This window comes from Aethalodelphis obliquidens, unplaced genomic scaffold (genome assembly GCF_003676395.1).
Source record: "Aethalodelphis obliquidens isolate GAN/ISIS:26980383/991018 unplaced genomic scaffold, ASM367639v1 scaffold50, whole genome shotgun sequence".
NCBI classification, from domain to species: Eukaryota; Metazoa; Chordata; class Mammalia; order Artiodactyla; family Delphinidae; genus Aethalodelphis; species Aethalodelphis obliquidens.
Window position 1 is genome coordinate 13468472 of NW_020837994.1, and position 27815 is coordinate 13496286.

Sequence of the window (27815 nt, forward strand, 5' to 3'; positions counted from 1 at the left end):
AAATTCTTTAAACTTGATTGTTTAAATAGTTGACACCAAAGGTCTAAACAGATAATACAATTATTTTCTGTCAAAAGAATCTCTGTTCAAACTAATGATTAAGAGACATTTTCTGTTAAAATTTCCCAAAGCATTTGGTTTTGTTAACTATTTTTTTTGGAATTGCAGTGCTTTTGTTTCTAAAACTATTTGTGGTTTAGGGATTATAAATCCCAGTTATGTCAACAAAATGTCAAGAAGTAGAAGTTTGGTACATAGATAGACTTGGCCAGTGCTTGGGAGACTTTTTAAGACTTTGTAAATCATAGAAAGTATGTTTGCTGCAAGATTTCACGCTTATTTTTAAGGCAATTGTTTTAAAATTGTTTGAGGTTTAGGACTTAATTTTGAAAATGGCTGCGATATAAACTTGTCTTAATATTTTTAGTTTCGTTTTGATTCTGCAACAATAAAATTTACATCTATCTGTCTTCAAAATTTGGTTGTAAATCAGAATTTCCTCCCAATTTTCTCTAGGGTTTTATCAGAATGTTTAGCGTGGGATACTTGATCCAGTGCTGCCTCCGGATTCCCTCTGCATTTAGGCATCTGTTTACACAGCCATCCCGGCTATTTTCTCTCTTCTACAATAAAGAAAACTTCCAGCTCGGAGCTTTTCTGGGCTCTTTTGTTAGTATATACAAGGTAAGGCTTTCAGAAGAGGAAAGAAAAGTGGGAAATAAATAACATGGCTATTGTTAAAATGAGATACGGCCTTAGCTCATCTGTTTTTTTTTTTTTTTTTCCGTACGCGGGCCTCTCACTGTTGCGGCCTCTCCCGTTGCGGAGCACAGGCTTCAGACGCGCAGGCTCAGTGGTCATGGCTCACGGGCCCAGCCGCGCCGCGGCATGTGGGATCTTTCCCGGACCGGGGCACGAACCCGTGTCCCCTGCATCGGCAGGTGGACTCTCAACCGCTGCGCCACCAGGGAAGCCCTGTCATTTTTTTTAATACTTCTTTCTGTAGTATTCGTAAATATCTCATCACCAAATATGCACATTATGTTGGGAATAGAGGCTGGAGATATTTCTTCTCTTAAAGCTTGAAAGTGTAGATATATTTGCATTTATACATAATATTAAAGATTTTCAAAAACTCATTTTCTTTTCTTCAACAATGTAGTCACTGAGAAAATATGAACTTCCTGATATTTCTAACATCAAAAGTGATGTATCTATTTGTTTTTTCTGAATAATTTTACTACCTGATTATTAATTTAAACATTTTCAGACCCTCCTAGCTGATATCAACCTTTGATAGAAAAAGGATTTTCTCTTGTAACTGATATAAGCAATGACTTATTTTCCATCTCCCACTCACTCACTCTTTCTACTGTACTCTCTCAAATAAACAAAGTTAACATTCTTCCACCTCTTTCTGCATGTTCCTATAAATGTACCCACACATATATAATAAGCACCTACCTAAACACATATATAGGGATCATCTGTGACATAACACTCTGCAATTTGAAGTAATGGCCTTTTGTTTAATGGGAATCACTAATATCTAAATCATATTACTGACATATTTTATTAAACATCTAAAATTGATATTCAAAATTTAAAGGTAAAATGTGTTAACTGAGGTTGACCTGTATGCATGTGCATGCATGTGTGCATGTGCACACACACAGTTGTTAAAAGAAAATGCTGGGAAAAACTGAACTCTGGAATTATTTTGGATAAGATGGCTGTGTTTCATTTTATGATAAAGTTTACCTATAAAAGGTAGATGTGGAGAAAGTATTTTGAAATGGAAAGGAAAGAGTGGCAAACTATAAACTATAGTTAATTAATCACTTGTTATGAAATATTACTAACACTGAAAACATTTTCAATATGGTTTGACTAGGAAGCATTACTTATATCTTTGAATATATACAAGAGTTAATAGGGCAGAATATTAGTGATAATATGTTTATATTCACATTCTTTTTCATTTCTTGTGTCATAGAGTTTGTATTTACTCTTAAGATAAACCCTTAAATATTTATATGTGGATTATCTCCAACATTTTTAGCCCAGGTTTGTTATTCTCCACCATCCAGCATATCTGAGAGCCTAGGCTTTTTTGTTTGTTTACATTTTTGCTACTTATTTGCTTAGGTAATATAAACTAATGGTAATTAAACTAAGGAAAATGCAACTGGGTCAGAAAATCTATTATAAAAAATATTCATACAGCATGTTCCAAAGCCATATGTGATTTCTGAAAAATTTATCAATTTTTTGCATCTTCCTAAGAATGTAATTAAGAGAAGGTCAGGCAAACAAACCTTATTTCTTCTGTGTCTTCTTGATGAACTGACCCTTTTTCCATTTTGTAATGTTCCTCTTTATCCTGGTAATATTCCTTGTTCTGAAGTCTACTATGTCTACTATTAATATAGCTACTTTTGATTATATTTGATGGTATATTTTCCTTCTTTAATCTTTCTGTGACCTCAGTTTAAAGGTTGGTTTCTTTTAGACCACATATAGTTGGTTCTTACTTTTGTATCCAGTTTGGTAATCACTGTCTTTTAATTGGTGTATTTAGACTCTTTACATTTAATATAGTTATTGATATGGTTGAGTTTATATCTGTTTGTATCTACTTTCTTATTAGTTGTTTCATATTTGTTCCATGTTTTCTTTGCTCCTCTTTTTTTTTTGTCTCCTTGATTTTGGGGGTATTTTTTATGTATTTTAAATTTATATTAATTTTTTTGTATTTTTTATAATCTGTCATCACTATTGACTTATTATTTATATGTCTTTTTAAAATTTAGTGACTGTCTTAATATTTATAATAAACATTTTTAATTTATTGGTCAATATTTTCAAATAATATTATACCACTTCAGTATAGTGTAAGAATCTTACCACATCATACTTGTAATTCCTCCTTCCCATCCTTTGTGCAATTCATTTATCTTTTCATATGTTATAAACCCCACAATATGCTGTTGCTATTTTTGTTTTGGACCAGGAGTCAGAAAACTTTTTCTGTAAAGGGCCAAAGAGTAGGTATTTTAAGCTTTGTGGAACATATGGTCTCACTCACAACTATTCAGCTCTGATGTTATAGTGTGAAAGCAGCCATAGACAATATATAAATGAATGAGCATGGCTGTATTCCAATAAAAATTTAGCACACTGTATTAGAATTTCATATAATTTTCACATGTCACAAAATATTATTGTTTTTTATTTTTATCCATTGAGAGGTGTAAAAATATTCTAGCTTATGAGCCATGTAAAAACAGGTGGCAGGCTAGATTTGCCTAGTGGGCCATAGTTTTCTGACCACTGCTTTAGACAGTTGATTCATTTTTATAACAATTAAAGGTAAGAAAAACATGTCTTCTAAATTTACCTTCATTTTACCATTTCCAGAGCTCTTCATCTCTTTTTTTATACCTAAATTCTTATCTGGTATCTTGTTCCTTCTGCCTGCAGAACGACCTTTAACATTTCTGGTAATGCAGGTCTGCAGGTGGTGCATTTTCTCAGCTTCTGTCTGTCTGAGAGAGTCTTTTTTTTTGTTTTGTCCCCCCCCCCCACATTAACATTTATTAAACATTTTGAGTATTATACACAATTTGCTTCTTTTGCTTAGCAATTTTTGGCGTTTTTCTGTCAGTACTTCGTCCTTTTTAACTGCTGCAGATGTTACATTTTATAGACATATTGGTTAGTTATTTCTTATTTATCAACATTTGGGCTCTTTCCAACTTTGAAAAAAAATGTTGCAACAAATATTCTTGGGTCCATTTCTTTGTTCAGAATTAATTTCTAGAAGTGCAAGTTCTGGGTCCAAACCCAGAATATTTTGAATATTAATTGATATTGCTAACTTACACTCTAAAAAGGTTGTCCCAATTTATAAGACAGAAAATGCTCTTTTTTTTTTTGGATACTTAATCTAAATCTTTGCTTAACATGATGGGTAAAACATGTTTTAATTTTCATTTTTTAATTCTGTGAAGTTTAGTTTCTAACTTACTAATTTTGGTTTCTAGCAATATTCATTCTCAATTTATTACCTCCTTGAATTTTTAATTTTAGCCATTATGCTTGATATTAGATTATTCTTTTTTGTAAAGAGCAGCCACTTCTTGTTTTATCATTGTAACATCTCATGGAATCTCACTGAAGATCAGAAACAAAGTCTTTTAAGGTCTCAGACCTTCTCTTTTAACCACCGAAAAGGTAGTGCCATACCTGCCTCTTTACTATCCGTGTGGAATATCCTGGCGTTCTCAACTTATTGACTCCCGGTCTGAGTGAACAGAATATTTTTCACAAGTGTGATATAGAGTAATTCACAGTCCCTCTTTTGATCTAATTTTAATAACTGAGTGCTAGCTCTTCTATTTATAATCTATTTCTGACCTTTGGACCCATCTGCCTAACTCCTAGTTCTATAGGCTCTGGTTTCAACTTATGCTACCAGGGGACTCTCCCACTTTGGGCTGTCTTGGTAGATATTCTACCCTAGGCCGGTGCTGGTAACCTATTCTTGACCCTTGATGGTCATTCAGGCAGTTTCAGCAAGAAATGTTTCACGAATGGTATCTGATACAGTCTAGTTAAGATTAATGGGGAATAAAGGTACTTTGCTTAGAAATAATTTCCATAGATCTAAAGTCAACAAAAGTCTTTACAACAAAAACTACATAATTTTTTGGGGGCGGGCGGGGAGGAGGAGTCTTGAAATAGATCAGAAATAGATCAGAAAACACTTTCATATTAACTGTTCTTTTCATATTCTTCAAATATGCCTTTCTCCTCCTGGACATCAGAAGGAACACCTGGATATTCTGGGAGAAGTTTACATTTTTCCAAATCAGTTTCTGGAAAAAATGTGTCACTTTCAAATTCCTGCATGATCCTTGTCACAAATAGTCGAAGATGGCCTGGCCTGTTCATGGCTTCCTTGTAAACTGAACTGTGTCCCACTATCCAAACCATGTCCACTTTATTTGTTAATTCTGGTTGCTCAATAAGTTTTAAGGCATCATCCAGACTTTTGGCAAGAAAATGAGCTCCCTGTGGAGGTTCCTTGAGTTCTCTACTGAGAACTATATTAATTCTGTCCTTTAAAGGTCGATTCGTCTCTGGAATGGAGAACCAGGTCTTCCTACCCATAATCACCAAATTCTGTTTACCTTCTACTGAAGAAGTTGTGGTCATTCTTTGGAAATACCTGTATTCATTCCTGAGCAGGGGCCAGGGCAGGTCCCCGTTCTTGACGATGGCTCGTCCCCGATCTTGCCGATGTTCTATGTTCTGGGACCCAGCAACGATGCAGTTTAGCGGACGAACCATGACAGCAGCAGAAAACACTTCCGAGCTAGCACGTCACACCGATATGGGGATTACCCGCCAGCTTGGTGCGAAATTTCTGAGAGAGTCTTTATTTCACCTTCATATTGAAAAATGTTTTCTCTAACTATAGGATTCTGACTTGATAGAGTTGTAGCTTATCCAGCTTTTTCTCCTTGTTAGAATGGGAGTGATACTTTTCCCGGCATTCTACATCTAAGCAAAAGTAGAATTTTTGAATTCATTTTGAAAAATCATTACAATGAAAATTTTATGTATAATTTCTTAATAGGGTCTATCCAAACAGTAACGTTATAACAGGTTACTGTTCATAATTTTCCCAATCATATATTCAGTTTGATTTAAATAAGATCACCAATTTGCCTCCAAGGTCAGCTAATGACTCACCCATTACAGATGTTACATGCATTTTTTTCCTAGAACTGAAACAACTGAAGTCATTGTATTTTCTTCTTGATACAGGGTACTAGTTGCTTCCTGCGCTGGGTCAGAAATCTGGATGATGAACTGCATGCCATTATAGCTGGTAAAGCAATGATAAAACACATATATTACTATTGCATCAATCAGTAGTAGGAATGAAGCAGACATGGTTTTCAGATTCATCTGATTTCTTTGTATCTTCCCTTCTCTGTAATAGAATCCCCATTAAGGCACTAGTACAAACATTTTGTATTTGTGAAGTTTAACGTATCAAGGCTCTCTTGCCATCTGATGTTTTGGGTTGGCAATATAATGACTCGGGTATCTGTCCTGCTACAGGCCAGAAATTCTAGGGAAAATGTGTCACAAAAGAACATAAAGACTTAAAATATTATATAAGTGACTAGTGGAAGTGCAGTTAGATTTCTTAAAATATTCTGATTTTACCACTGGCAAGTGATGTATTTTTTAATAATAATTTTTTTAGGAACTCAAGTAATTTTATAAAAATAAAAACTAAACATTTTCTGTGAGTTCAGTATATGTATTACTTAAGTTAAATAGACAATTTTTCAGATATGTATTAGTAATAGCCCTACTATTAGTATTCCAGGCCTCCTACCACCTTGGTTTTCCATTTATAGAACGAAAGCAATGGAGGGAAGTGTGATGACAGCACTAAACATAATTTGAGCTGTTAGGAGAATAGATGAATGACTATTTCCACTTGAGATCAGAAATGGTACCAGTAACCTTTAAAAAATTATTTTAAAAGATCATTGTATTTGGCAAGACCACTGCTGTTTTTAAAAGTTAAATTTAGAATGTAGTTTCTTGTGATATGTGTATCAGAACTGTGGTTCCTAACTCTAAAGGTCAATGTTTAAGTTTAAAAATATGTGATAATAAATAAGAATTCACCCCATTTTAATGTCATCACTTATATTACTGTCCTTGATTTTGTTGTGACAAAAGGCAGTGCCACAAATCAGTTCTTTCCTATTTAAGTGAATCAACATTTCTGAGTGACTTAATAACAAAGAAATACGTTGAGTTCTGATCAGTTTTGCCTTATTTGTTGTTTCAGGATTTTTGGCGGGAATATCAATGATGTTTTATAAAAGCACAACAATTTCCATGTATTTAGCTTCCAAATTGGTAGAGGTAAGCAAACATTTTTAAGCACATACAACCAAAGGATACAGAGCTTTTTAGCTGCTTTAGTAGTAAAAGTTTCAAAAGCAAATTCTAATCCTATAAAAGTACTTACAAAGTCAGTTCTCCTATTTCTTCTTTTTTCTTTGTGTTATTTTCAAATATACACAAGCATAGGAGGAATAATGTGATAACCCTCATGTACCCCATCATACAGCTTCAACAGTTAACAGCATTTGGCCAATCTCCTTTCACCTATACTGCTCCAAACCCCCAAGTACCAAGTTATTTTAAAACAAATCCCAGAGATCAAATCACTTCATCCGTAAACAACTGAGGAGAAAGAGTCCTTAAAAAATAAAACTAAAGAATAAGGACTCCTTAAAAACAAACAAATCATGAATGCCATCAGGGTATAATCAAAATACATGTCATTAATTTTAAAAACCTGGTAATTCTTTATTATTATCGTTATCCAATTAGAGCTTGCATTTTCAATATTACCTCACAAATGTCTTTTGCAATCCCTTTGTTTTAGTTGAGATCCAAAGTCTCTTTTTAGTTTATAATAGTTATCCCTCACCCTTTCTTCTTTTCTTCCCCCTTTCTTTTTTTCCTTGCCATTTATTTGTTGATAATCTAGGTTATTAATTCTTTGGAATTTCCCACATTCTGGATTTTGCTGATTGCATCCTCACTGGTGGTGTTATAACATGTTCCTTTAACTCATGTATTGTCTGTAAACTGTAAATTAGATCTAGAGCCTTAAGCAAGTTCAGGTTCAGTTTCTTTTAGGGGGATGGTAGTGGCAGAAGAACTTCACATTTACTGTGTGTGTGAATTCCTATTACATCACATTAGGAAACACAAAAATGTCGGGTTGTCTCTCTCTTTTTTTTTTTTTTGTGGTACACGGGCCTCTCACTGTTGTGGCCTCTCCCGTTGCGGAGCACAGGCTCCGGACACGCAGGCTCAGTGGCCATGGCTCACGGGCCCAGCCACTCCACGGCATGTGGGATCTTCCCGGACCGGAGCACGAACCCGCGTCCCCTGCATCGGCAGGCAGACTCTCAACCACTGCGCCACCAGGGAAGCCCCTGTCTCTCTCTCAACCACTGCGCCACCAGGGATGCTAAGATGGATCAGTGGGCTCAGTGTTGATAGAGCCAACATAAGGTTCCCCATCTTTTACCCTATTTTTCTAGCAGCCATTAATGACCAGGGTTTATTATTTCACTGAGGGTTGCAGAATCATCATAATCTAATATTATTGTTTCTTCTGCACTTATTAGTGGGAATTCTTCAAAAAGAACTTTCCCTTTCAGCTGTTTGGTTACTGTGAGATCGTCTGTTCACAAAGTCATAATAAAGTGCTTGATTACTTCCCTTTATTTGCTAATGTTTGGAATGAGTTAGTCCCTAGCATCCTGCAAAGTTGACCTGTAAGTCTTTGTTGTCAGGTGTCTTTATGGAGTTTAAGGTATTTGATTTGTTTCAACCTATTGCAGTCATTATGCTCAAATTGCCCCATCTTTGGCCATGAGAGCCTCTTCAAGTTCACTCCTGTTTCTTTTTTCACGTAATGCCGGTATCTTTGATAGTTTTCTTGCTTTGTGATAAAACAAGATATTCCAGGCTCACCTGGGTGGTTTCCTGCTCCAGACATAGAATCAGCCTTCTCCAATGGCACCTAGTTTCTTTTGGTGAGAAATGGTATTTAGAAAACTTTAGTTTGGGTGCTAAAGGTTTTTTGCTCCTAGGCTAGTCATTGTTTCTTGGCCTTTCCAGTGAACAGAGTTAGAGCATGCTATTTTTTTTCCCTTTCTTTTCAGAGAAAGAGAAAATAATTAGGAGCACATTGATGTTTTCAATTCAAAGTTCAGGTTATAGATTTTATTTAACTTGTTTGAATTTTAAAAAGTTTTATCTCACTGAAAATCTGTGTCCCTAATGACATTAAGAAAATTACATATTTGTTTTATCCAAATGAGAGACAGAAAGAGAGAGAGAGAAGGAGGCAGGGGAGGAGGCATTTATTTTTTCTCAGTGCCTTTGGAAGCCATTGGAGAGCTTTAAGCATGGAAATGACGTGATTTAATTCACATTTTAAGAAGAATATTCTGGCTATTATATAGAGAATGGATTAGAGGCAAGACTGGAATCTGGGAGAAAACCGTTAGTCTCAGGCAGAAAATGGTGGCTTGTGTCAGGATGGTAGCAGTAGAGATGGAGAAAAGTACACAGATTTGGTGTATGGTTAGGAGATAGAGTTGGCAGGACTTGCTAATAGAGAAGAAAAGGGGAGTGAGAGAATATATTTTTTTGCCCTAGCTGGCAAAAAATATATTCTTTGACATAGGGGCCATCCAACATTGAGATCTAGTTTGTAAAATGTTTCTCTAAATGGCTAGAGGTTTTAAAGCCAAGCAGTGGTATCACTGTTTCTTATATCAACAGATCGTATCTGATAAGTGTGCTGATGAGAACTTTTTTTTAAATGCAGGAAATTAGAAGTATAAGCTTACTATGTCCTTTGTGGAATTAATGACTATGGTATAATAGGCAATCATTTTCCTATGATTGAAGTTAATTTTATATTAAAATGATATATTACTATATAATGCGTCTTAAGTAAACATCACCTGTATAGGCAACTTTTTTCTTGGAAAAAATTATTTCCAAGACATATTTATTGAGTATCGATTATGTTCCCATTACTGTGGTGGTGCTGGTAAGCATATAGAAGTATAGGATACAGTCCCAACTCTTCATTAACTTAGACTATAGGTCAACAGATAAGTTTTATTGTAGGAAATAATTAGGAACATAATGATCCCATATATCAAGAGATACCTGTTTCACATAACATTTCTATGATGCCATGCTACCACATCTGAATTTCATTTTTGTTAACAGGAATACACTACAGTATATCTGTACCTTGTAATATATTATCATATAACTTTCAAAATAATGGCCCACGTTTATCTTGTTACTGAAGTAGATTATAAATCTCTTTGTACATATCTTACGGATTGAAGTTAATTTTATATTAAAATGCTATATTAATACATAATATTAATTAAAAATCAGCTGTATAAACAACTTTTTTCTTGGAAAAAAATTATTTTATGTTCTTTATTTCATGGTCCACTCATGTCTTCTTAAAGCTCCCTCCAACCTATTGAAACACCATTCTGTCTTGGTCATCCTTCCACTTTTCTTACTTGTTTCACTTTAGCATCCCTACGTTCCAGAAAACCCATTTCCATGAATTATCCTTTGTTCCATCCATATAAATTTGCTGGAAATTCCCCATACATGTCATGTATTTTCACCCTGTTTGTTACCCCTGCTTTTCCTCTCTTATCTAGTTGTTGATGTTAGGCCTCTTAGAAAGCAGCAGTATTAAAAGTGGGGTCAGCAGACTAGCGCTGGTCTATGAACTGTTCATTACCATACCAGTTCATGACAAGGAAAGGATAGAAATTGAGAGGAAGCATTTGGAAACCTTATAGCAACTCGATGGAGTAATTTGTTTTTGAATGTAATAGTGAAAATTTGGTTCAATTCTAGTAATTCATTTTTATTGTATTATAAAAGCATCAGGCCATGATAGTTGGAAATTTTGTTTTTTAAAAAGTGGTTCTTCACTGCAGATGGTTTGAGATGCCCACTACTCAATGTAGTCATTTCTGAAATTCTCCTTGGTCCTTTGTCATAGACAGAGTAGTTGCTCCCTCCTCTGGGGAGCCTCTCTCTCTCTATATATATGAGATAAACATAGATATACATACATACACATGTGATGATCTACACATCTAATCAATATAGATATCTTGTAACCTTATTAGAGTGTGTTAGTTATTTCTTATGCGCTAATTGGGTTTACACCAGTACATGTTTAATGAATGAATGAATAGATCTAACAGAGAAGGGAAGACTTGGGCATTGTACAAACAGCAGTGAAGAATAAATAGCATGAAAGAGGTAGAAATAAAGTGCTGTTGAATTTCACAGAAAAGTATTATTACTGGCATCTGGGGTTTGGGGTGAGTGAATGAGGGAAAGGGAAGGGCTGACACTTAACATGTCAGGGAAGTACCTATGATTTGAGCTCTGAAAGGATTGTTAGGATTTTGAAAGGTAGAAAAAATAGTTGTAGATAGGGAACGTATCACTCCACCTTATTGGTAATGCTATTTAAAGTTGTTTTCTTTATAAATCTTGCACTATGTGCTTGTTTTGCAGACAATGTATTTCAAAGGTATTGAAGCAGGAAAGGTTCCCTATTTTCCCCATGCAGACACTATCATCTATTCCATCTCTACAGCAATTTGCTTCCAGGCAGTAAGTATAACTTTTTCAAATGAGAAATAGAATTATTTCTGTTTCTAGTGTATATATTAAACCAATGGGGGAAAAATAAAGGCCTGGGAACACTTCCAGTTTTTACATTCTATGCTTTTTTTGTTTTGTTAGCAAGATAGCTTGCAAGTTTCAAATCATTAAACATGTTAACTTAGTGGGCTAGGTCATGTTTTATGAACACAACAATTTTTAGGTTTAAGTAGAGTGCAATTTTTGTAGGAGAATTATCACTCTAGTGCCTTGGCTAGAATGCCCTAACTTAATTTTACTTCAAAAAAAAGATAGCATGGGCATAAATATGAATAATTGCTTTTCCCCAGTATTACTCAGGCAGTGAGGATAGGGGTAGAATCTAGTTTAATAGAAGCATCGTTCAATCTCTTTAAATTCTGCAATCACCGTTATTGATGTTAATGGTCTTAGGGCTTTTGCAAAGTTTGGGGGACAGCTTTTATTTGCAGCTTCTCACAGTAACGCTGCCAAGTTGGTAAACTTACTATAACTAGCGAAGTGCCAGCTACTAATGGGCACCTAGTAAACGCTTCCCAATGATAATAACTATTAACTCTATTATTCCATGAGCAATATTCCTATTTGAAGGCATATTTACAAAGATTCTTGAGAGTTATCCACTTAAACATTAATACATGTTTTTGTTACTACTGTCATCACTGTCGTTAAATAGAGTGAGCAATAAAAATAGAGACAAATATGTTCTGTTGCCCAAGACTGCTGATAATATTTGCTGTTTACTAAAAGAAGTCTCAAATTGAATATTCTAATCTTAGGCTGTCATGGAAGTTCAGACCTTACGACCATCTTACTGGAAGTTCCTTTTAAGGCTCACCAAGGGCAGGTAAGTGACTGAGATGTTTTAACTGGTCATAGAAAAAAAGCAATTTCCATAAAAAAGATTTTGAATCTTTTCGTTTACTTGAGGGAATATTCTTTCAGTGGTAAAGTAGGTATCTAGCTATAAATCAAATATGACCTAAAATTTAATAAGAATAACATGGGGCATTCTTTTAGTGCACATTATTTTGACTATTTTTTCCCCTATATTATTTTAGATATTTTAAGTGTTCTAGATTAATATGTTGACTTGCAAACTGCTGATAGGTTACTATATAACATTCTTAAGTCTCACTTTTAAAATCTTTAATCTCTTCTTTTTGATTAAAAACATTACACAGATTCATTAGAAATCATGCCTGAACAATTGACTGATTTCCACTTTGGAAAAATAATCATACTCTTTTGCCTGACTTTGTAAGCACACTTTTCTTTGCCTTTACGATCATATTCTTTATTGTTGTTGTTGTTGTTAGCATTTCCTGATTATAATCTAATTCTTTGGGAGGCAGGTTGACCTGATAGAAAGACCATGAGCTTGGGAATTGAACGGACCTAGGTTTGACTGCAGTTCTGATACCCTTAGCTGTGTCACCGGTTGGGAACATTCTTTACCATCATGAGCCTCAAGTTTCTTTCTCTCTTCAATGAAACAATAATACATTGTGGGAAAATCGAGATATTTGTGGCAGCCTTTAGGCACCTAGTAGGCATTCAGTAAATAGCAGCTCTCATTAATATTAGTAATAGTGAACAGTTGTATCGTGCTTACTGTGTCCGAGAACTGGTTTTAAGATACACACATACAACATACATATACATACATATGTGTTTAATCCTTAAAGTAGCTCTGTGAGATAGGTACTATTAACATCTTGCTTTTGCAATGTGAGGAAACTGAGGTGCACGCAGAGGTTAAGCGCCTGCCAGAATCACAGAGCTAGGAAAGGACGGAGCTAGGATATGAGCCAGGCGGTCCGACTGCGGAGTTCTTCCTATTAGCCATGACACCGTGTATCCTCTATATTATTAGTATTTAATCATTTCTTTCTTTGTCATTCAGGTTTCTTTGCACATCAATGAGTTTAACCAGTTGATTATTTCGGAAGGGAACATACCTTGGGAAGGATCTGAAAATCACATTTATTGGCTCTTGGAATAATGATACTGGCCAATAACTCAAAACTAATTTCACCTGGGTATCTTCCCCAGAAAAGAAAGGCTTATGACCAGGCACAGAGACACAGAAGGTCCATCCTGCACATTAGCTAAAATATATGTCTTTTAAAAATTTTATATCTCTTAGGTTAGGTGATGGATAAAATGAGGGCTGTGTTTTTACTATGTTGTGTCTGTTAGAAATTTGAAAACCTATATGCTGTTTGCCCTTCAGTCACATTTGGATGTATTTTCTGTTGACTGTGAGACGTTAAAATTTCAATTATGAGAGGAATTACGTTTAATACCTTTGCTTGTCAGTAAATGTTAGCGCATTCATTATACATTTAGCTTCTTGTGATTTTATTCATCAGAAAAATCACAATGAACCTATTTTTCTATTTGACACAATCTAGTGGAAAGGATTCTAGAAGGGTTTGAAATAATGATGGTAATCTCTGGGGTTTCAGTTTGGGGGATTATCATCTTTTTTAAAGAAAATACGAGACAGTGAATCTCGAGGAAGAGTATCAAAGTGACTTTTGAATCTGCCATTGAGTCTTTTGCCATGTCAGCCTTTTCGGTCTTCCCATCCCATGAAAGATAAGTCAAATGGAGTGAATCATCTTCTTTTATAAACTTCATTAAGTACTTGTTCCCTGTGTCCTCTGTTTTACAGATTTGCCGTTATGAACCGAAAAGTCCTTGATGTTTTTGGTACTGGTGCATCTAAACACTTTCAGGATTTCATCCCTAAGTTGGATCCAAGATACACAGTTGTAACACCAGAGTTGCCCGTCGAGTTTTCTTGAAGATGACCGTAACTTATTAATGTGACTTAATGTTTCATTATTTTGTCCTAGAGAGTTAATTATGTTGAACACAAAGAAGGGGGCCTGAGCTTGAACGTCAGTGTTACTTCAATGAGAGACGCTCTTTTTTTTTGTTTTTCTTACCAATCAGAAATACAGAAGCTTTTCAGGAAAGTGTTGCTTAATAATTAAGCTCCCTCTATAGCCAGAATCTCATTCTGGATCACTGTAATGGTTGACATTATGATATATTATTATCGATTAAATTATATCCACAAGCAATATTAAATAATTATGTAGAAATGTAGTAACAAATAAGAGTATACTTAAAATTACTTTAAAAGATGTTTTACTTCATTCCAATCTAATTCTTGGTTAAAACTAAGAATATTTCTACATTTTAGGATACAAAGGATCCACGGGTACATGGATTTGGTCTGTATTTTTTTTTTTTTTTTAACTTCTGAATTGGTAACTATAGTAGTGAAATGTTATGGGTATGGAGTAACTCTTCACAGACAGTGCTGCTTTATTTAGTAGAGAGCAAATTAATTGGAGAAAGTGGCCATTCTTAACTTCAGGGATGCAAAGACGGGTATCATACTGTTGGGATAAATGCCGTGGTATCCGTGCTCTTTTTCCACTGATACCTTCATCTCTCTCCATGATTAGTTGGGTTCTTCGGCAGCCAGTGAACCTATGTATTAGTGACAGGTTAGGAGCAAATGGAAATTGACGTATCTGATAAAGTTGAAACATATGTTTTAATCTTTTACAGAAGCATTACACTTGAATATTCAAAAACAAATGAAGTTACTTTTAAACCTCCTGTAGGTTTATTATGTTTGTCTTCATTTATAAGGGCTGAATTCTTCATAGCTAAGTTTGTACGCTGTTGTCAATTTAGAAGGGATCAAATTCTATGGAACAAAAGTAGTTTGGGCAAGTTTGGCAGTTTGTTCCCTCAGCTGGTTCACCTATACGGATGTTTGACAACTAAAAACATTCTAAAAATCCAGTGGAGGTTTAAAAGTCCACTTCATAATTGGATGCAGGTTCTCTAGCCTCTTTCCAAAAAATCATTATCGTCACTTTTACTCATGTTAGAGCAAAGAAGTGACAAAATGTAGTCACTGCTGATTATGAGTTAGTTCAGGACAGCTTTGATTGAAATATGATCACTCTTTAGAGTTTTTCAGGGACAAGTTATTCTTTTCTAAGTTAATGCAAGGCTTAAGTGGTTGTGATATGTTACATTATAATTAATGTAACATATAGGGATAATGGTATATTTTTTTAATATAATTTTGTTGCTGAAAAGTTTTAGGCTGCTGTAAATTAATTATGCAGTAGAACTTGTGTAGCAATAAGAATTATAACCCAGACTTTTTAAATGCTTAATTCTCCATATTCAATTTCATCAAGCCTTGTATACTTCTGTTTACATGGAATTCTAACCTTGGTTGTTATGGCAGATTGAAACCAAACAAAAAAAGAGTATCAGCGAGAGCCAGTTTAATTAGGCCAAAATTTTGCAGTGTGATTAGCTTTTTAGGGTCGACTTGTCTATTAGGCAATACTGTTAAAGGATCCTTTTGGCTTCAGACTTCCAAACTGATTAATAAATTCAGTTTTAAGTTTTTATTCACTGGAATCAAAATGATGATTAGTACTGTGTTTACTTTTAAAAATGAAGTATTATAGCAGTGAAGAAAGCACTGCTACTTGCATCTCATTTTCTCTATTCAGAAATCATGTTTATCATATTTTTCCATCAGTTAAACAGAAAACTTTTTAATCCGTAAGTTATTGTTTTCATTCAGATTAAAAGACTGAAATTGAAAGACAAATTCTACTGAGGTACGATGAGATTGTTTAGTGAAATTTTCCTGGTCAAAAGGTGCATTCCTATGATTTATTTTTTTTAACACAAGGTATAGCCATCTTTTATTTTATAGAAAGTATGAAATGAAATAACCATCATGAAGCAGAGTCATACAATGAATGTATAGCTGGAATGAACAGTTAACTAGTTTGCAGTGGTGAATAGAAAAGGACAATTTGATTTCATTGGGATGGATTGCAAAGTATCGAGCAAACACGAAGAAACTGTGTTTGTATTCCTGACTTCAATCAAAATGAATGTGTTTCTACCTCTAACTAACCAGGTATGGATTGGCAACTTGGCATCATAAATAAAGTCAAATAGATGTGTCCATTCCAAAACATGTTTTTTAGTCCATTTATACTCCGAAGAAATCCTGTCTATGTTAAGTTTCCTTCCACTAGACCTGATTATATTAAACACTTATTATGCCCTCTTAGTATTTCCTACATCTTTATATAGACTGAAAAACAGTGCATTGAGGTGCTTAATAGGATTATGGTTGTTTCCTGTATTGATTAACTATTTCCTGTATTAGTAAAATCCTACAGTTAGTACCAACCAAGTGAAGAAACAAGTTGCATGATAACAAATTGTCTCAATTCTGTTAGATTCTTACCCATTTTTCATCAGATAGTTTAGTCCATTTTATTACCCGTTTCTGAAATAAAACCTTTTGATTCGGTTGTCTTTTTTTTTTTTTTTAATAAATTCTATGATTTCTTCTGTAACTTTTCTTGATCTGTAAACATTGTAGTTTCTCAGTTGATGCCTAGTATATTTTTTGCTTTCATTTCTTCTTTAGTCAGTGGTTATTTAGTTTAGAATTTTATCTTCTTACTCGTTGCTCTTATTAGATTTTAGAATTTACTTTTGTCTCAAACAAACATGTCTTTCATGACGAAACCCAACTCGGTCAGTTGTCACACAGTGTGTTCTTGTTGAGCTTGCGTATTCATCTTCTTGTAGATTTTGTCTAGGCTAACAATTGATTTAGTTGTTAATGCTGACAAAATTGTTTCTGCTTGTACGTTATCACATTCCTGAGTTTCTAAGTCCTCTGATAATGTCTAGTTAAGGAGAATCAGTTTTCTTTACCTTCAAGGAGCTTCGTCCACTTGCTCTGGCACATCCTCCTAGCAGTGGGGGTCAAGTGGCCTCGCTGCAGGGCCAGAGGGGCGTGCCCACTGGGAGCAGTGGCCTGGTGTTTTTGCTGCCTTTGAATCAGAAGTCACCGAGCCCTTAGAGCCCTTGAGTTCTCCCTGTGATTTATTTTTACTAGTATAAGTAGAAAGTAATTTGTCAGAGCGACAGAATCTTCTTGCACGGATGCTTTTTGGCTCCACAAAGAGAAAAGTATTCATGTCTGAACTGTGATCTTGTTAACATATCTGATACACTTTATCTCCCCTAACACCTTGACCTGTCGCTGCTTATCTCTTCAGTATTCATTTTCAGATAGACGATTTAGGTAGCTGAAAACGAGTGACCAAGAAGAAGACCTAAGAAAAACAGTAAGAAATAACTGTTTTCTGTGGGGCTGGGCTAAGGCTAGCTCAGGAGACTGTTACAGTCGCCGTAACTCTGCGCCTCCTCTTCATAGCCCTTTCCTGCTGGTGCGTTAGCTGGCTCTGCAATTCCTTCCTGTGGAGTTGGCAAGGAAACGAGTGTAGGCACCGAGGTGGCTGTGAGGTCAGCTGTGCCCCGGGGCCCGGGGGCTGTGTGGACTTCCCTCTAGCCAGGGACTTCCCTCTTCCCTTAACTTCAAGATTAAGGCTGTGTTTTCTGTTTCAAGCTGTAGCCTCAGGTGACTTTGTAAAACTTCCATAGTTAGGGAAAGGGTAACTACAAAGAAATGAGACTGACATTGATGTGTGATTTCTGGGTCAGGAGCTTGACCGTGACGTAGCACGTGTCCTAGGACTGCAGCAGGACAGTGCGTAGCCTGAAGCTTACAGCTGTGGTGAATAAGAATATGTGCTGTTTTATATTGAGAAAAGTGAGTGACTTTTAATTGGAGGAAAGAATTAATATCTGGTAACTGATTTCTTGCTCTTTGATGTGGCCTCTCCCTCCCTTTTCATGCTTCAGTCCCAGCTGTCACCTTTCTCCTCTTTCCCAGCCTTGGAATCTTCATGTCTGGCCTCATGTTACCTCTCTGCACTCCTCGTCCCCGTGCCTCTTGGCTTTCTTCTGCTGGTTGGTGTTATGTTCCAACTATGCTCCTTGAATGTGGGTGCTCCATCGCTCCCTCGGGTGACAGCTGGTTAGGTGGGGCCCCTAGAAGGATCGTGAAAATGGAGTAGAACTTTCTGAGGATGGTGACTTGTGATATGGCTCTGCACTTGTTAGGCAGGAAGAAATGAAGGTTAACTGCAGAGATGCGGGAGGAGATGGACCTCTGTAATGTGGGACCTTTAAATCCAGGACAGTCAGTCTTTTCTCAACAACAGCATAACATCACCTGACTTTTGCCGTGGCTACACAGGAGGAAGAACTCATTTCCTGTTGCTTTCTCTATTTTCTTTCCACCTTTACCTCATCCAAATGTGCCCTAAGTGAAATAATACATTGGGCTTTAACCTTAGCCTCTGCAGGCCTGAAAATCCCAGTAATCACACACACGCACACACGCACACACGCACGCACCATCTGGTCCACAGCAGATGTCTCAGGCGAGGCGTACTTCTTCTCCAGCTCACAAGCCACTGCAGCTTGCCTGTTCGGTCTTGTGTTCAGTTTGAGGTACTCCCACCGCCCCCGCCCATCCTCTGCCTCCACCCCTGCCAAAGCATTCTGACCCTGTCAGAAAACCCCAGACTGCAGGTAATAGGATGTTCCCTGGTCCTAGCACACGGCATAGCGGTCTCAGCATCCCTTCAGGCTTCTACAGGTGGACCTGTGGACCTATATTGACTGCAGTCCCCCAGGAATGTTACTTTCCTCTGTCGTTTAATTTGGACCAGGCAATTTCTGAGGGCTGTTTCCTCAGTATCTACTAAACTATTTTAGTTATCAAGTAACCCCTTAAATGAATTTTCTTTTCTGGGTGATTTTGGTCCCACAAGAGGACCCTGTGACTGTGGAGAGAGATTGGTACCCAAGGTCTGAAAAGGTTTAAAGCATGAAGTAATCCTGTTGTGGGTCATTATAGGATGGGGTGCCACAAGGGGTGCGTGAGAAGAGTGTAAGTACACATTTCACGTCTTACCTCTTCCCTCCTATTTGTTTCTTTACCACCAGGAAAGCCTGGGCTTTCCTACCACATCTTTGCCATTTATTTCTTCAGTTTGAGTTCTCCAGGGAAAAAATGAAGTCCTTATTTTCCTGTTTGTTTTAGGGAAAGTTGAGACTGGTAAGAGTCTAAAGGAATGTTGTGGAGTCTGTAAGGAAACGAGGTAGCTTCTCCACTCCTCTCCCCTCAGAAGGGAGCCAGAGGGATTCATTCAAAGTGGGAGTGTTTAGAGTCGTGTCCCAGTGACCTGTGTGACCGTTGTACCCTACAAGACTTGGCGTGGTGAAGAGGCAGTGTGTGAAGGGGGAGGAAAGAGTTTTTTTCTCAGAATTATTAAAGTAGGTGCCAGGTCTGCAGCGTTATTCTGAATATAAACCTGACTGGAGGCCAGTGGTCCAACTAGCTGTTAACTAGCGAGGTACTTTGCTTCATCAAAGTATTCGGTGTTTGTGGCATGAATGAATGAATGGCCTTGTGATGCTTAAGAAAGGCAGCAGTTAAGTGGGAAATGTGTTAAAAGTATTAAGGGAGGTTTTATATGAATAAAAATTGTAACTTCCTCTTTTTGAAATTTAATTTGTAATATAGTCGAATCTGCAAAACCACAGGAAGGAATTCAGTTGCATCTAAATCTGAGTCTGCAGTTTGGGGAAGGCTGTCATTCTCAGGAAAAGCAGTAAGGTTCTCCTAAGACCAAAGAGGGCAGAATAAATCTATAAAACTAGAGGTATACTTGAATCATCTGGGCTTTTTTTTTTTTTTTCCTCCATTAGAACTCTTGTTTCACTAGAACTTGGATTCAAGTTCAAAAATGGGATTGTAGTTATTGTTAATTGCTCATCTAATGATTGTTTAATCCTTCTTCCTTGCCGAGAACACTTACTTTGTTTAAGGCGGCAATATGCCCGGCCCCAGGGGATGGATCATGATTTTTCTAGGCCTTTCATGTTACTCCTTCTTATCCAGATACTTTTCCGACCTTTCCTCTGAAGATGGTCATATGACCCAGTCTGGGCCAATAAGATGTAGTGGAAAATCTGGGAAACTCTCAGGAAATTTTTTTCTTGCCTGATTAAAGGAAAGCTCTTTTCAACTCCTTTTGTTTTCTCGTTCATAACACTAGTTAATGGCATCTGGATCTGTGGCAGCGGTCTTGCAAACATGAGGTAAAAAGTAAAAAGATGAAAACCCACCACGTTAAAGGTGTCACAGCTGAAAAATGGAAAGAACCTGCCTCCCAGATGCCATTCGAGCCACCGAATCGATGCCAGTAACCACATACCTCTGAGCATTTTGAGCAAACAGACCTCCATGTCTTAAGGCTGTACTAGGCAAGGATTCTGTTACTTTGCAGTTGAAAACATTTCTAATTGACACATTCCAATCCTATATAGATCAGGCCTCAGATTCATTTCCCAGGGTATGCCTCCCTCCCTTGACTTAGAATGTTCCCTTTTCCTCCCCTACTCCACTTCTGCCTGTGTTCTGAAATATTCAGTCTCCTCCTCTTTGAAAGTTGGGCTGATCTTTTATCCCTGTCTCTCTGAAGCACTTTGCTAACACTGCACATAGAGCGCATTCCATTTTCGATTAGCTGTGTACTCACCTGTTGCTCCTTTATATTCTGGCGTATATTTGAAGGGCAGAACCCACGGCTTATCCCCATCTCGGTGCCTAAATCAGGCCTCTATACGGGGATTATAGGGAGGAGTTAGAGTGGGAGGGGGTGGTCCCAGCAGCTGCCTGTTGAATATATGCTACCTCTGTGGAGTCTGCAGACTAAAAAGCTACCCTTAGTCCTCCTGTAAAAGTCTGGAAAATATTACCCTTACGAATGATTTTGTAAATACTCCAGGAAATTGTCTTCTATTACCATTCCAGCAGCTATTGGAGCCAGTTTGGCTTCAGGTCTTAGAGAAATGATTTGTCATCTGTTTCATTTGTCTGCTTTTTCCTGACAGAGCTGGAATTCTGGATTGTTCCACACTTGAAAACGCCAAATCCGAACCAGAGTTAGACAGGGCAGGACTCAAGGCTCTTCCTTCCCACTAATTTTACAGGGTAAAAATTCACAGGCAGTTTCCTAGAATTACACTTTGCGTCTGGCTTTTCAATAGCCTATTACGATTACTTTTTCCCTATCACAGAGAGGATATTTGAGAGGGAAAAGCTTGAAATCACTCTTATCAGTACAGGCAGGGCCCTAACAGATAGCTTCTCTGATACTCATGTTTTTAGGGGGAAAATAAGGCAACTAAAATGTATGAGGTGCCTCTGATATATAGCAGATTGTTTACATCTCATGCAAACCTCACCACCTAATAATAGATAGATATTATTAGTTCTGTTTTACCAGTGAAAGAACTGGTAATTTGCCCAAAGTGGCAGTACTGGAATTTGAGCTCAGATCTTCCAGAGTTGAAAGTTTAAGTTTTGTTTTGTTTTTCTCAGAACATAACCGTACCTCCCAAGAGGTGGTATCTTCACTCCCCTCTGTTAAAAGTAATCATATAACATCGTAATAAAGATCTTGCCTCCAAAAATGGTTTTGACATTTACTTTCAGAACAGAAGCTGGAAATATTATCTCACTCAAAAAAACTAAAAGACCTGATAATGTATATAAAACAGCAGTTTTCAGACACTGGCCATCAAGCAGTGCAGGGCAGTGATCCCCGAGAGAAGGAAAACAAATGAATTGAGTCCTGTGATGGCCCTAGCTGATGCTTGGAGAGAGATTCCAGATTGCAGCTCAGGAAGGGAGCACCACAGCAGAGCCCAGAGGTCTCCCTGAGCTGAGGAAACAGACCTGGGAGTCCAAAGAGGCCAAAGTGGTTGAAGCTCCTAGGGTAGAGTACAAGAGAGGAGCGAGCTGCACAGAAAGAAGGCATAAAGATATAGAGAGGGTCCCCTTGAGACTTCAGCTGAGTACTTCTGTTTGCGTGGGACGAAGCTACTGAGGCTGGAGGAAGAACCACCTGAAAGGAGTGGAGGGAATAATCACTGACGTTCACACAAAGCGGTTAATAGTTTGTGTTCTTGCTTGCCAGAGTGGAAAGCTTTGTAATTCTCAAAGGGCACTAGATAGGAAAGTCAGAAAAGTATTACCTCAGTAGGAGAGCAACATTAACCCTGGACTAAAAGCTCCAAAGTTTCTGGTTTCTAAAACAGTTTCTGTGTAACTGTCTCCTAGAACAAAGTACAAGAATATAGGGATACAAATATTTTGCATATGCAACAAGGTAAAGACTCAAAATGTTTGGCATCCAATAAAAAAGAATTGTCAGGCATGCAAAAAGCCAGAACTTACAAAACCCATAAGTGAAGGAGAAAAAAGAGATCCAGAAATGACACAAATTATAGAAATATTATTTGTACAAAAGAACATTGTAACTATATGCCATGTATCAAGAAGGTAGTGGTCCGGAAGTAGAGGCAAGATTGAGCATGTTAATTAGAGCTATAGAAGATATAAAAAGGACCAGAAAATATAAGAGATGAAAATATGCAATGTCTGAGATTTTAAAAAACAAAACCCCACACTGGGTGAGATTAACAGTAGATTAGACAGCAAAAGAAAAGATTTTAAAACTTGAAAACATAGCAGGAGAAACTATCTCAAATTATTTAGAGTGAAATATGACTGGAAAAAAAGTGGACAGAGCTTTAGTGAGCTATGAATCAACTTCAAGCAGTCTGATGTATGTACAGTTGGAGTCCTCAAGGGAGAAGAGATGGGTGTGAGGGTGGAAGGGGAAAAGAAAAAAATATTTTGTATTTTCATATTTCTTCAGGTCATTTGGAGACAGGGGCCAACAGTTCTTCAAATTTGATGAAAATTACAAACCCACAGGTCCAAGAAGTTCAATGAACTCCAAGGACAAGAAACATGAAAAGGATCACACCAAGGCACATCTTAAATCAAATTGCTTTAAGCCAGTGATTAAAAAAAAATATCTTAGCACATCCAGATAGGGGAAAAGGACATGTCACATACAAAGGAGCTCAAATAAAAATGACAGGAAACTTCTCATTGAAAACCATGGGAACCAGAAGACAGTGGAGCAACATCTTTAATATAGTAAAAGGAACAAGATAGACTAAAACCTGTCAACCTAGAATTCTATATGCAGTGAAAATATCTTTTCAAACAACAAAGGCAAAATAAAGACTTTTCCAAACATCCAAAAGCTGAATAAATACATCACCAGTAGACCTGCATTACAAGAAATGTTTTTAAAAGTCTTTCAAACATATAAAATAATACTGTGTGAAAATATGGTAAATATGTGGCTAAATACTAAAGCTCTCTTTTTTTGTTATTAAATCTATTGAAAAGATAATTGCTGAAGACAGTAATAGTACCCATTTATCGTGGAGTTTATAACACATTTAAAAATAAAACATACAACAATTACACAAAGTTTAGGAAGGGGAAAATGGAAGTATAGTATGGTAATATTTTCATGCTATACATGAAGTGGTATAATATTACTTGAAGGAAAACTATGATAAGTTAAAGATGTATAAGCCCTAAGGTAATTCTCCTCACCCCCCAAAAGTGTTCTAGCTAATAATGCAACAACAAAATACAGTGGAATCATCAGTAAGTATTCAGTTTATCCAAAAGGAGGAAGAAAAAGGAAGGACAAGGGAACAAAGAAGAAGACAAATAGCAAGATAATAGATGTAAGCTCAACCATATCAATAATCACATTGATTGTAAATGGTCTAAACACCCAATAAAAAGGCAGAGATTGTCACATTGAATAAAAGAAGGCAAGGCCCAACTGTATGCTATTTTCTCAAAACCCACTTTAGGTATAAAGACACTAGGCTTAAAGTATAGAGAAAGATACAATAACAATAAGTTAAAGAAAGCAGGTGTACTATAGTAGTAGTCAATAAAGTAGATTTTGCTTGAGAGCTTGAGAATATTACCAAGATTAAGGATTAAGATGGTTGTCTATAATGATAAAGAGGTCAGTTCAACAAGAGGAAATTACAATCCTAAATATATGCATAACAACTTCTAAATATGTGAGGAAAGGCTGATAGAACTACAGTGGAAAATAACCAACTCACAAATACAGTTGGATTTTCAACACCTTCAATAATTGTTAAAACATGTAGACAGAAAATCAGTAAGTATTTAGAAGACTTGAAAAACACTATCAACCATCTTGACTTAATTGACCTTGATAGAGCACTCCACCCAATATCAGCACTACACACATTGTTTTCATGTGCATTCAGAGCATTTCCAATGGAGACCATATTCTGGGATGCAAAGCAAGTCATAATAAATAAAGGGTTCAAACCATACGAAAGTATGTTCTCTGGCAAAAGAAGAAGAAAATTAGAAATCAATAACATATCTGGAAAATCTCCAAATATCTGGAAACTAAACAACATTCTTCTAATTAAAAAAAGTAATAATAAATTAGAAATATATTGGCCTGAATGAAAATGAAAACACAATACATTAAAATTTATTAGATACAGATTAGACAATCCTAGAGGAAAATTTATAACAATAGTTGCCTATATTAAAATAGAAGAAAATTCTCAAATCAATGATTTTACCTTCCACCTTAAGAAACCAGAAAAAAGCAAATTAAACCCAAAGTAAGTAGGAAAAGAGGAAGTAATAAGGATAATGTCAGAAATCAATGAAATAAAAATTTAAAACAAGAGAAAATAAAACCAAAAGCTGGTTCTTTGAGAAAAATCAATAAAATTGATAAACCTCTAGCCAAACAGAATGAAAAAAAAAAAAAAAGCAACACAGGACTATCAGGAATAAGAGAGAGATCATCACCATAGATACTTCAGAAATGAAAAGTGTAATCACTGACTATTATAAACAACTTTATTCCAATAACTTTGACAATTTAGATGAAATGGACAAATTCTTCAAAAGATACAAATTAACAAAGCTCGTGCAAGAAGGACTAGATAATCTGAGTAGCACTGTATTTATTAAAGAAATGGAATTTTTAGTTAAAAGCCTTCCCACAAACAAAACTCTAGGACCAGCTGGGTTCACTGGTGAGATCCACCAAACATCTAAAGAAGACATAACACCAATTCTGTATACACTTTCAGAAAGTTAAAGAGGAGGGGAAACTTCCCATCTAATTGTATCAGGTCAGTATTTTCCTGATACCAGAATCAGGCAAAGAAATTACAAGAAAAGAAAACTAAAGTCCAACATGCCTCCTGAACATAGAGACAAAAAATTTTAAACAAAATGTTAGCAAAGTGAACATAATACATAAAAAAGGATGATACATCATGACCAAGTGGGGTTTATCCCAGGAATTCAAGGTTGGTTTAACAACGGAAAATCAATCAATGTAATTCATCATATTAACTCACTAAAAAAGAAAAAAGATATGATCACCTCAAGTGAACCAGGAAAAGCATTTGACAATAGCTAACCATCCATTTTTCATTACTCTCAGCAAACTGGGAATAGGAGGGAATTTCTCCAAACTAGGAGTAGAAGGGAATTTTCTAATAAAGAGCATCTATAACACAGTTAGCATCATACTTAATTGTGAATGACTCAATATTTCCCCTCTAATATTAACAAGGCATGAATGTCTGCTCTTACCACTTCTATTCAGCATTGTACAGGAGCTTCTAGCCATTGCAACAAGACATGAAAAAGAAAGAAAACCATCTAAATTGGAAAACAATAAGTAATGCTGCCTTTTATGGCAGATAGCATGCTTATCTGCCTAGAAAATCCAATGAAGTCTCAAAAACAAAATAAAGCATTAGAATTTTGCGAGCCAATTCTAAAATGTATATTAAAATGCAAAAGATACAAAATGGCCAAAACTATTTTGAATCAACAAAATTAGGGGGCTTACACTATCTAATTTTAAAACATTATAAAGCTACCATAAGCAAGATATTCTAGTATTGTTATGAAGATAGGCCATTAGATCAATCAAACATAATACAGAGTTCAGAAATCAGTCTAGACATATTTGGTTAACTGATTTTTGGCGAAGATGCCATGGGAATTCAGTAGAGAAAGGATAATCTTTTCAACAAATGTGCTGGAACAATTGAGTAGTCATATGCAAAAAACAAACAAAAAACCCCATAAAACCCCAAAACTATCTTTGACCCTTATTACAAAAATTAAGTCAGACCATACACAGTTGACCCTTGAACGATGCAGAGGTTAGGTGTGCTGACCCTCTATGCTGTTGAAAATCTGTGTGTAATTTTGTAGTCAGCCCTCCATAGTCACGTTTCTGCATTTACAGAGTCAACCAGCCACCGATCATGTAGTACTATCGAATGTATTTACCGAAAAAAATCCACGTATAAGTGGACCTGTGCAGTTCAAACCAGTGTTGTTCAAGGGTCAACTCTATAAAATTTTAAGTCAAAATGTATCATAGACCTAAATATGAAACCTAAAGCTATAAAACTTCTAGAAGAAAAAGTAGAAAATCTTTGTGACCTTAGGTTAGGCAAATATTTCTTAGACAGGACACCGAAGGTACAGTCCATAAAAAACAAATTTGATAAATTGGAGTTCATCAAAATATGAAACTGGGACTTCTCTGGTGATCCAGTGGTTAAGGATCTGCCTTCCAATGCAGGGGACACGGGTTTGATTCCTGGTCGGGGAATTAAGATCCCACATGCCGCAGGGCAACAGAGCCTGCGCACGCTGAAGCCCGCACACTGCAACGAAGAGCCCATAAGCCGCAATGAAAGATCCTGCACGTGCCTCAACTAAGACCCAAAGCAGCCAAATAAAATAAATATTTTTAAAAATATGAAACTTTGGCCTTTCGAAAGACACGTTTAAGAGAATGAAAAGGTAACCCACATACTGGTAGAAAAATATTTGCAAAATACATATCCGATAAAGGGCTTTATCTACAATATATAAAGAACTCTTGAAACTAGGGAGATTGATTTCTGGCATGAGAGTATTAGCGCCTTTGCTGACCTGCTTTCCCATGAAATATGAAAATGATTTTTAAAAGCTCAAGCATTTAAAATCCCTGGAAACCGTCCTAAGGAAAAACAGCAAATTAAGAAATATTTCTTAAAGAAAAGCTATGAAATGTCAATAAAAAAGGTGAGTTTTACTTGGAGTAAAGAAGGTGAATCTTTCAGTAAGGAAGTCTACGGTATTTGAACCAAGACTGCTCCTACCCTCTCCCCTCCCAGCCCAGCAAGGTTGGAGACTCCACTCTGGATTGCTCTTTCTCCCCAGCTCCCAGCCAGAAGGCTTTCTTCCAGGAGTATCAGGACTTCATCAGTTCTCATCCTGCCCCTTCTACCTGTTGCCAAGGCGAAATCCCAGGCAAATGCAATTTAGAGGTGGGAGTTCCCTTTTATCCAGCCCCCACTCATGGAAGGAGGGTCTACCTTGGGCGCAGCAAGCTGAGAACACTGGGGCCCTGACTGCCTTTTCCCCATGCTATGAAAGGCAAGCCAAGAGGACCTCAGGTTACTGCTACTCCCCACCCCCACTGAGCACTTACCTCCTAGAGTGAAAGTGTTGTTCCAAG

At 36.5% G+C, this 27815-nt stretch overlaps 1 protein-coding gene and 1 pseudogene across 1 annotated transcript in view; one reads left to right on the plus strand and one right to left on the minus strand.

Moving 5' to 3' along the window:
- TMEM135 (transmembrane protein 135) overlaps positions 1–21807 on the plus strand; it is a 250688-nt gene extending 228881 nt beyond the window's left edge. Inside the window, exons 10-15 of the mRNA XM_027083624.1 lie at positions 517–684; positions 5836–5899; positions 6884–6960; positions 11203–11301; positions 12111–12178; positions 14012–21807. Of these exons, the coding sequence (XP_026939425.1) occupies positions 517–684; positions 5836–5899; positions 6884–6960; positions 11203–11301; positions 12111–12178; positions 14012–14144 (609 nt within the window). The 3' untranslated portion in view covers positions 14145–21807. The remainder of the gene's footprint in view (positions 1–516; positions 685–5835; positions 5900–6883; positions 6961–11202; positions 11302–12110; positions 12179–14011) is intronic.
- On the minus strand, positions 3969–5829 carry LOC113607862 (dihydrofolate reductase pseudogene; annotated as a pseudogene).
- Positions 21808–27815: the final 6008 nt, after the last annotated feature.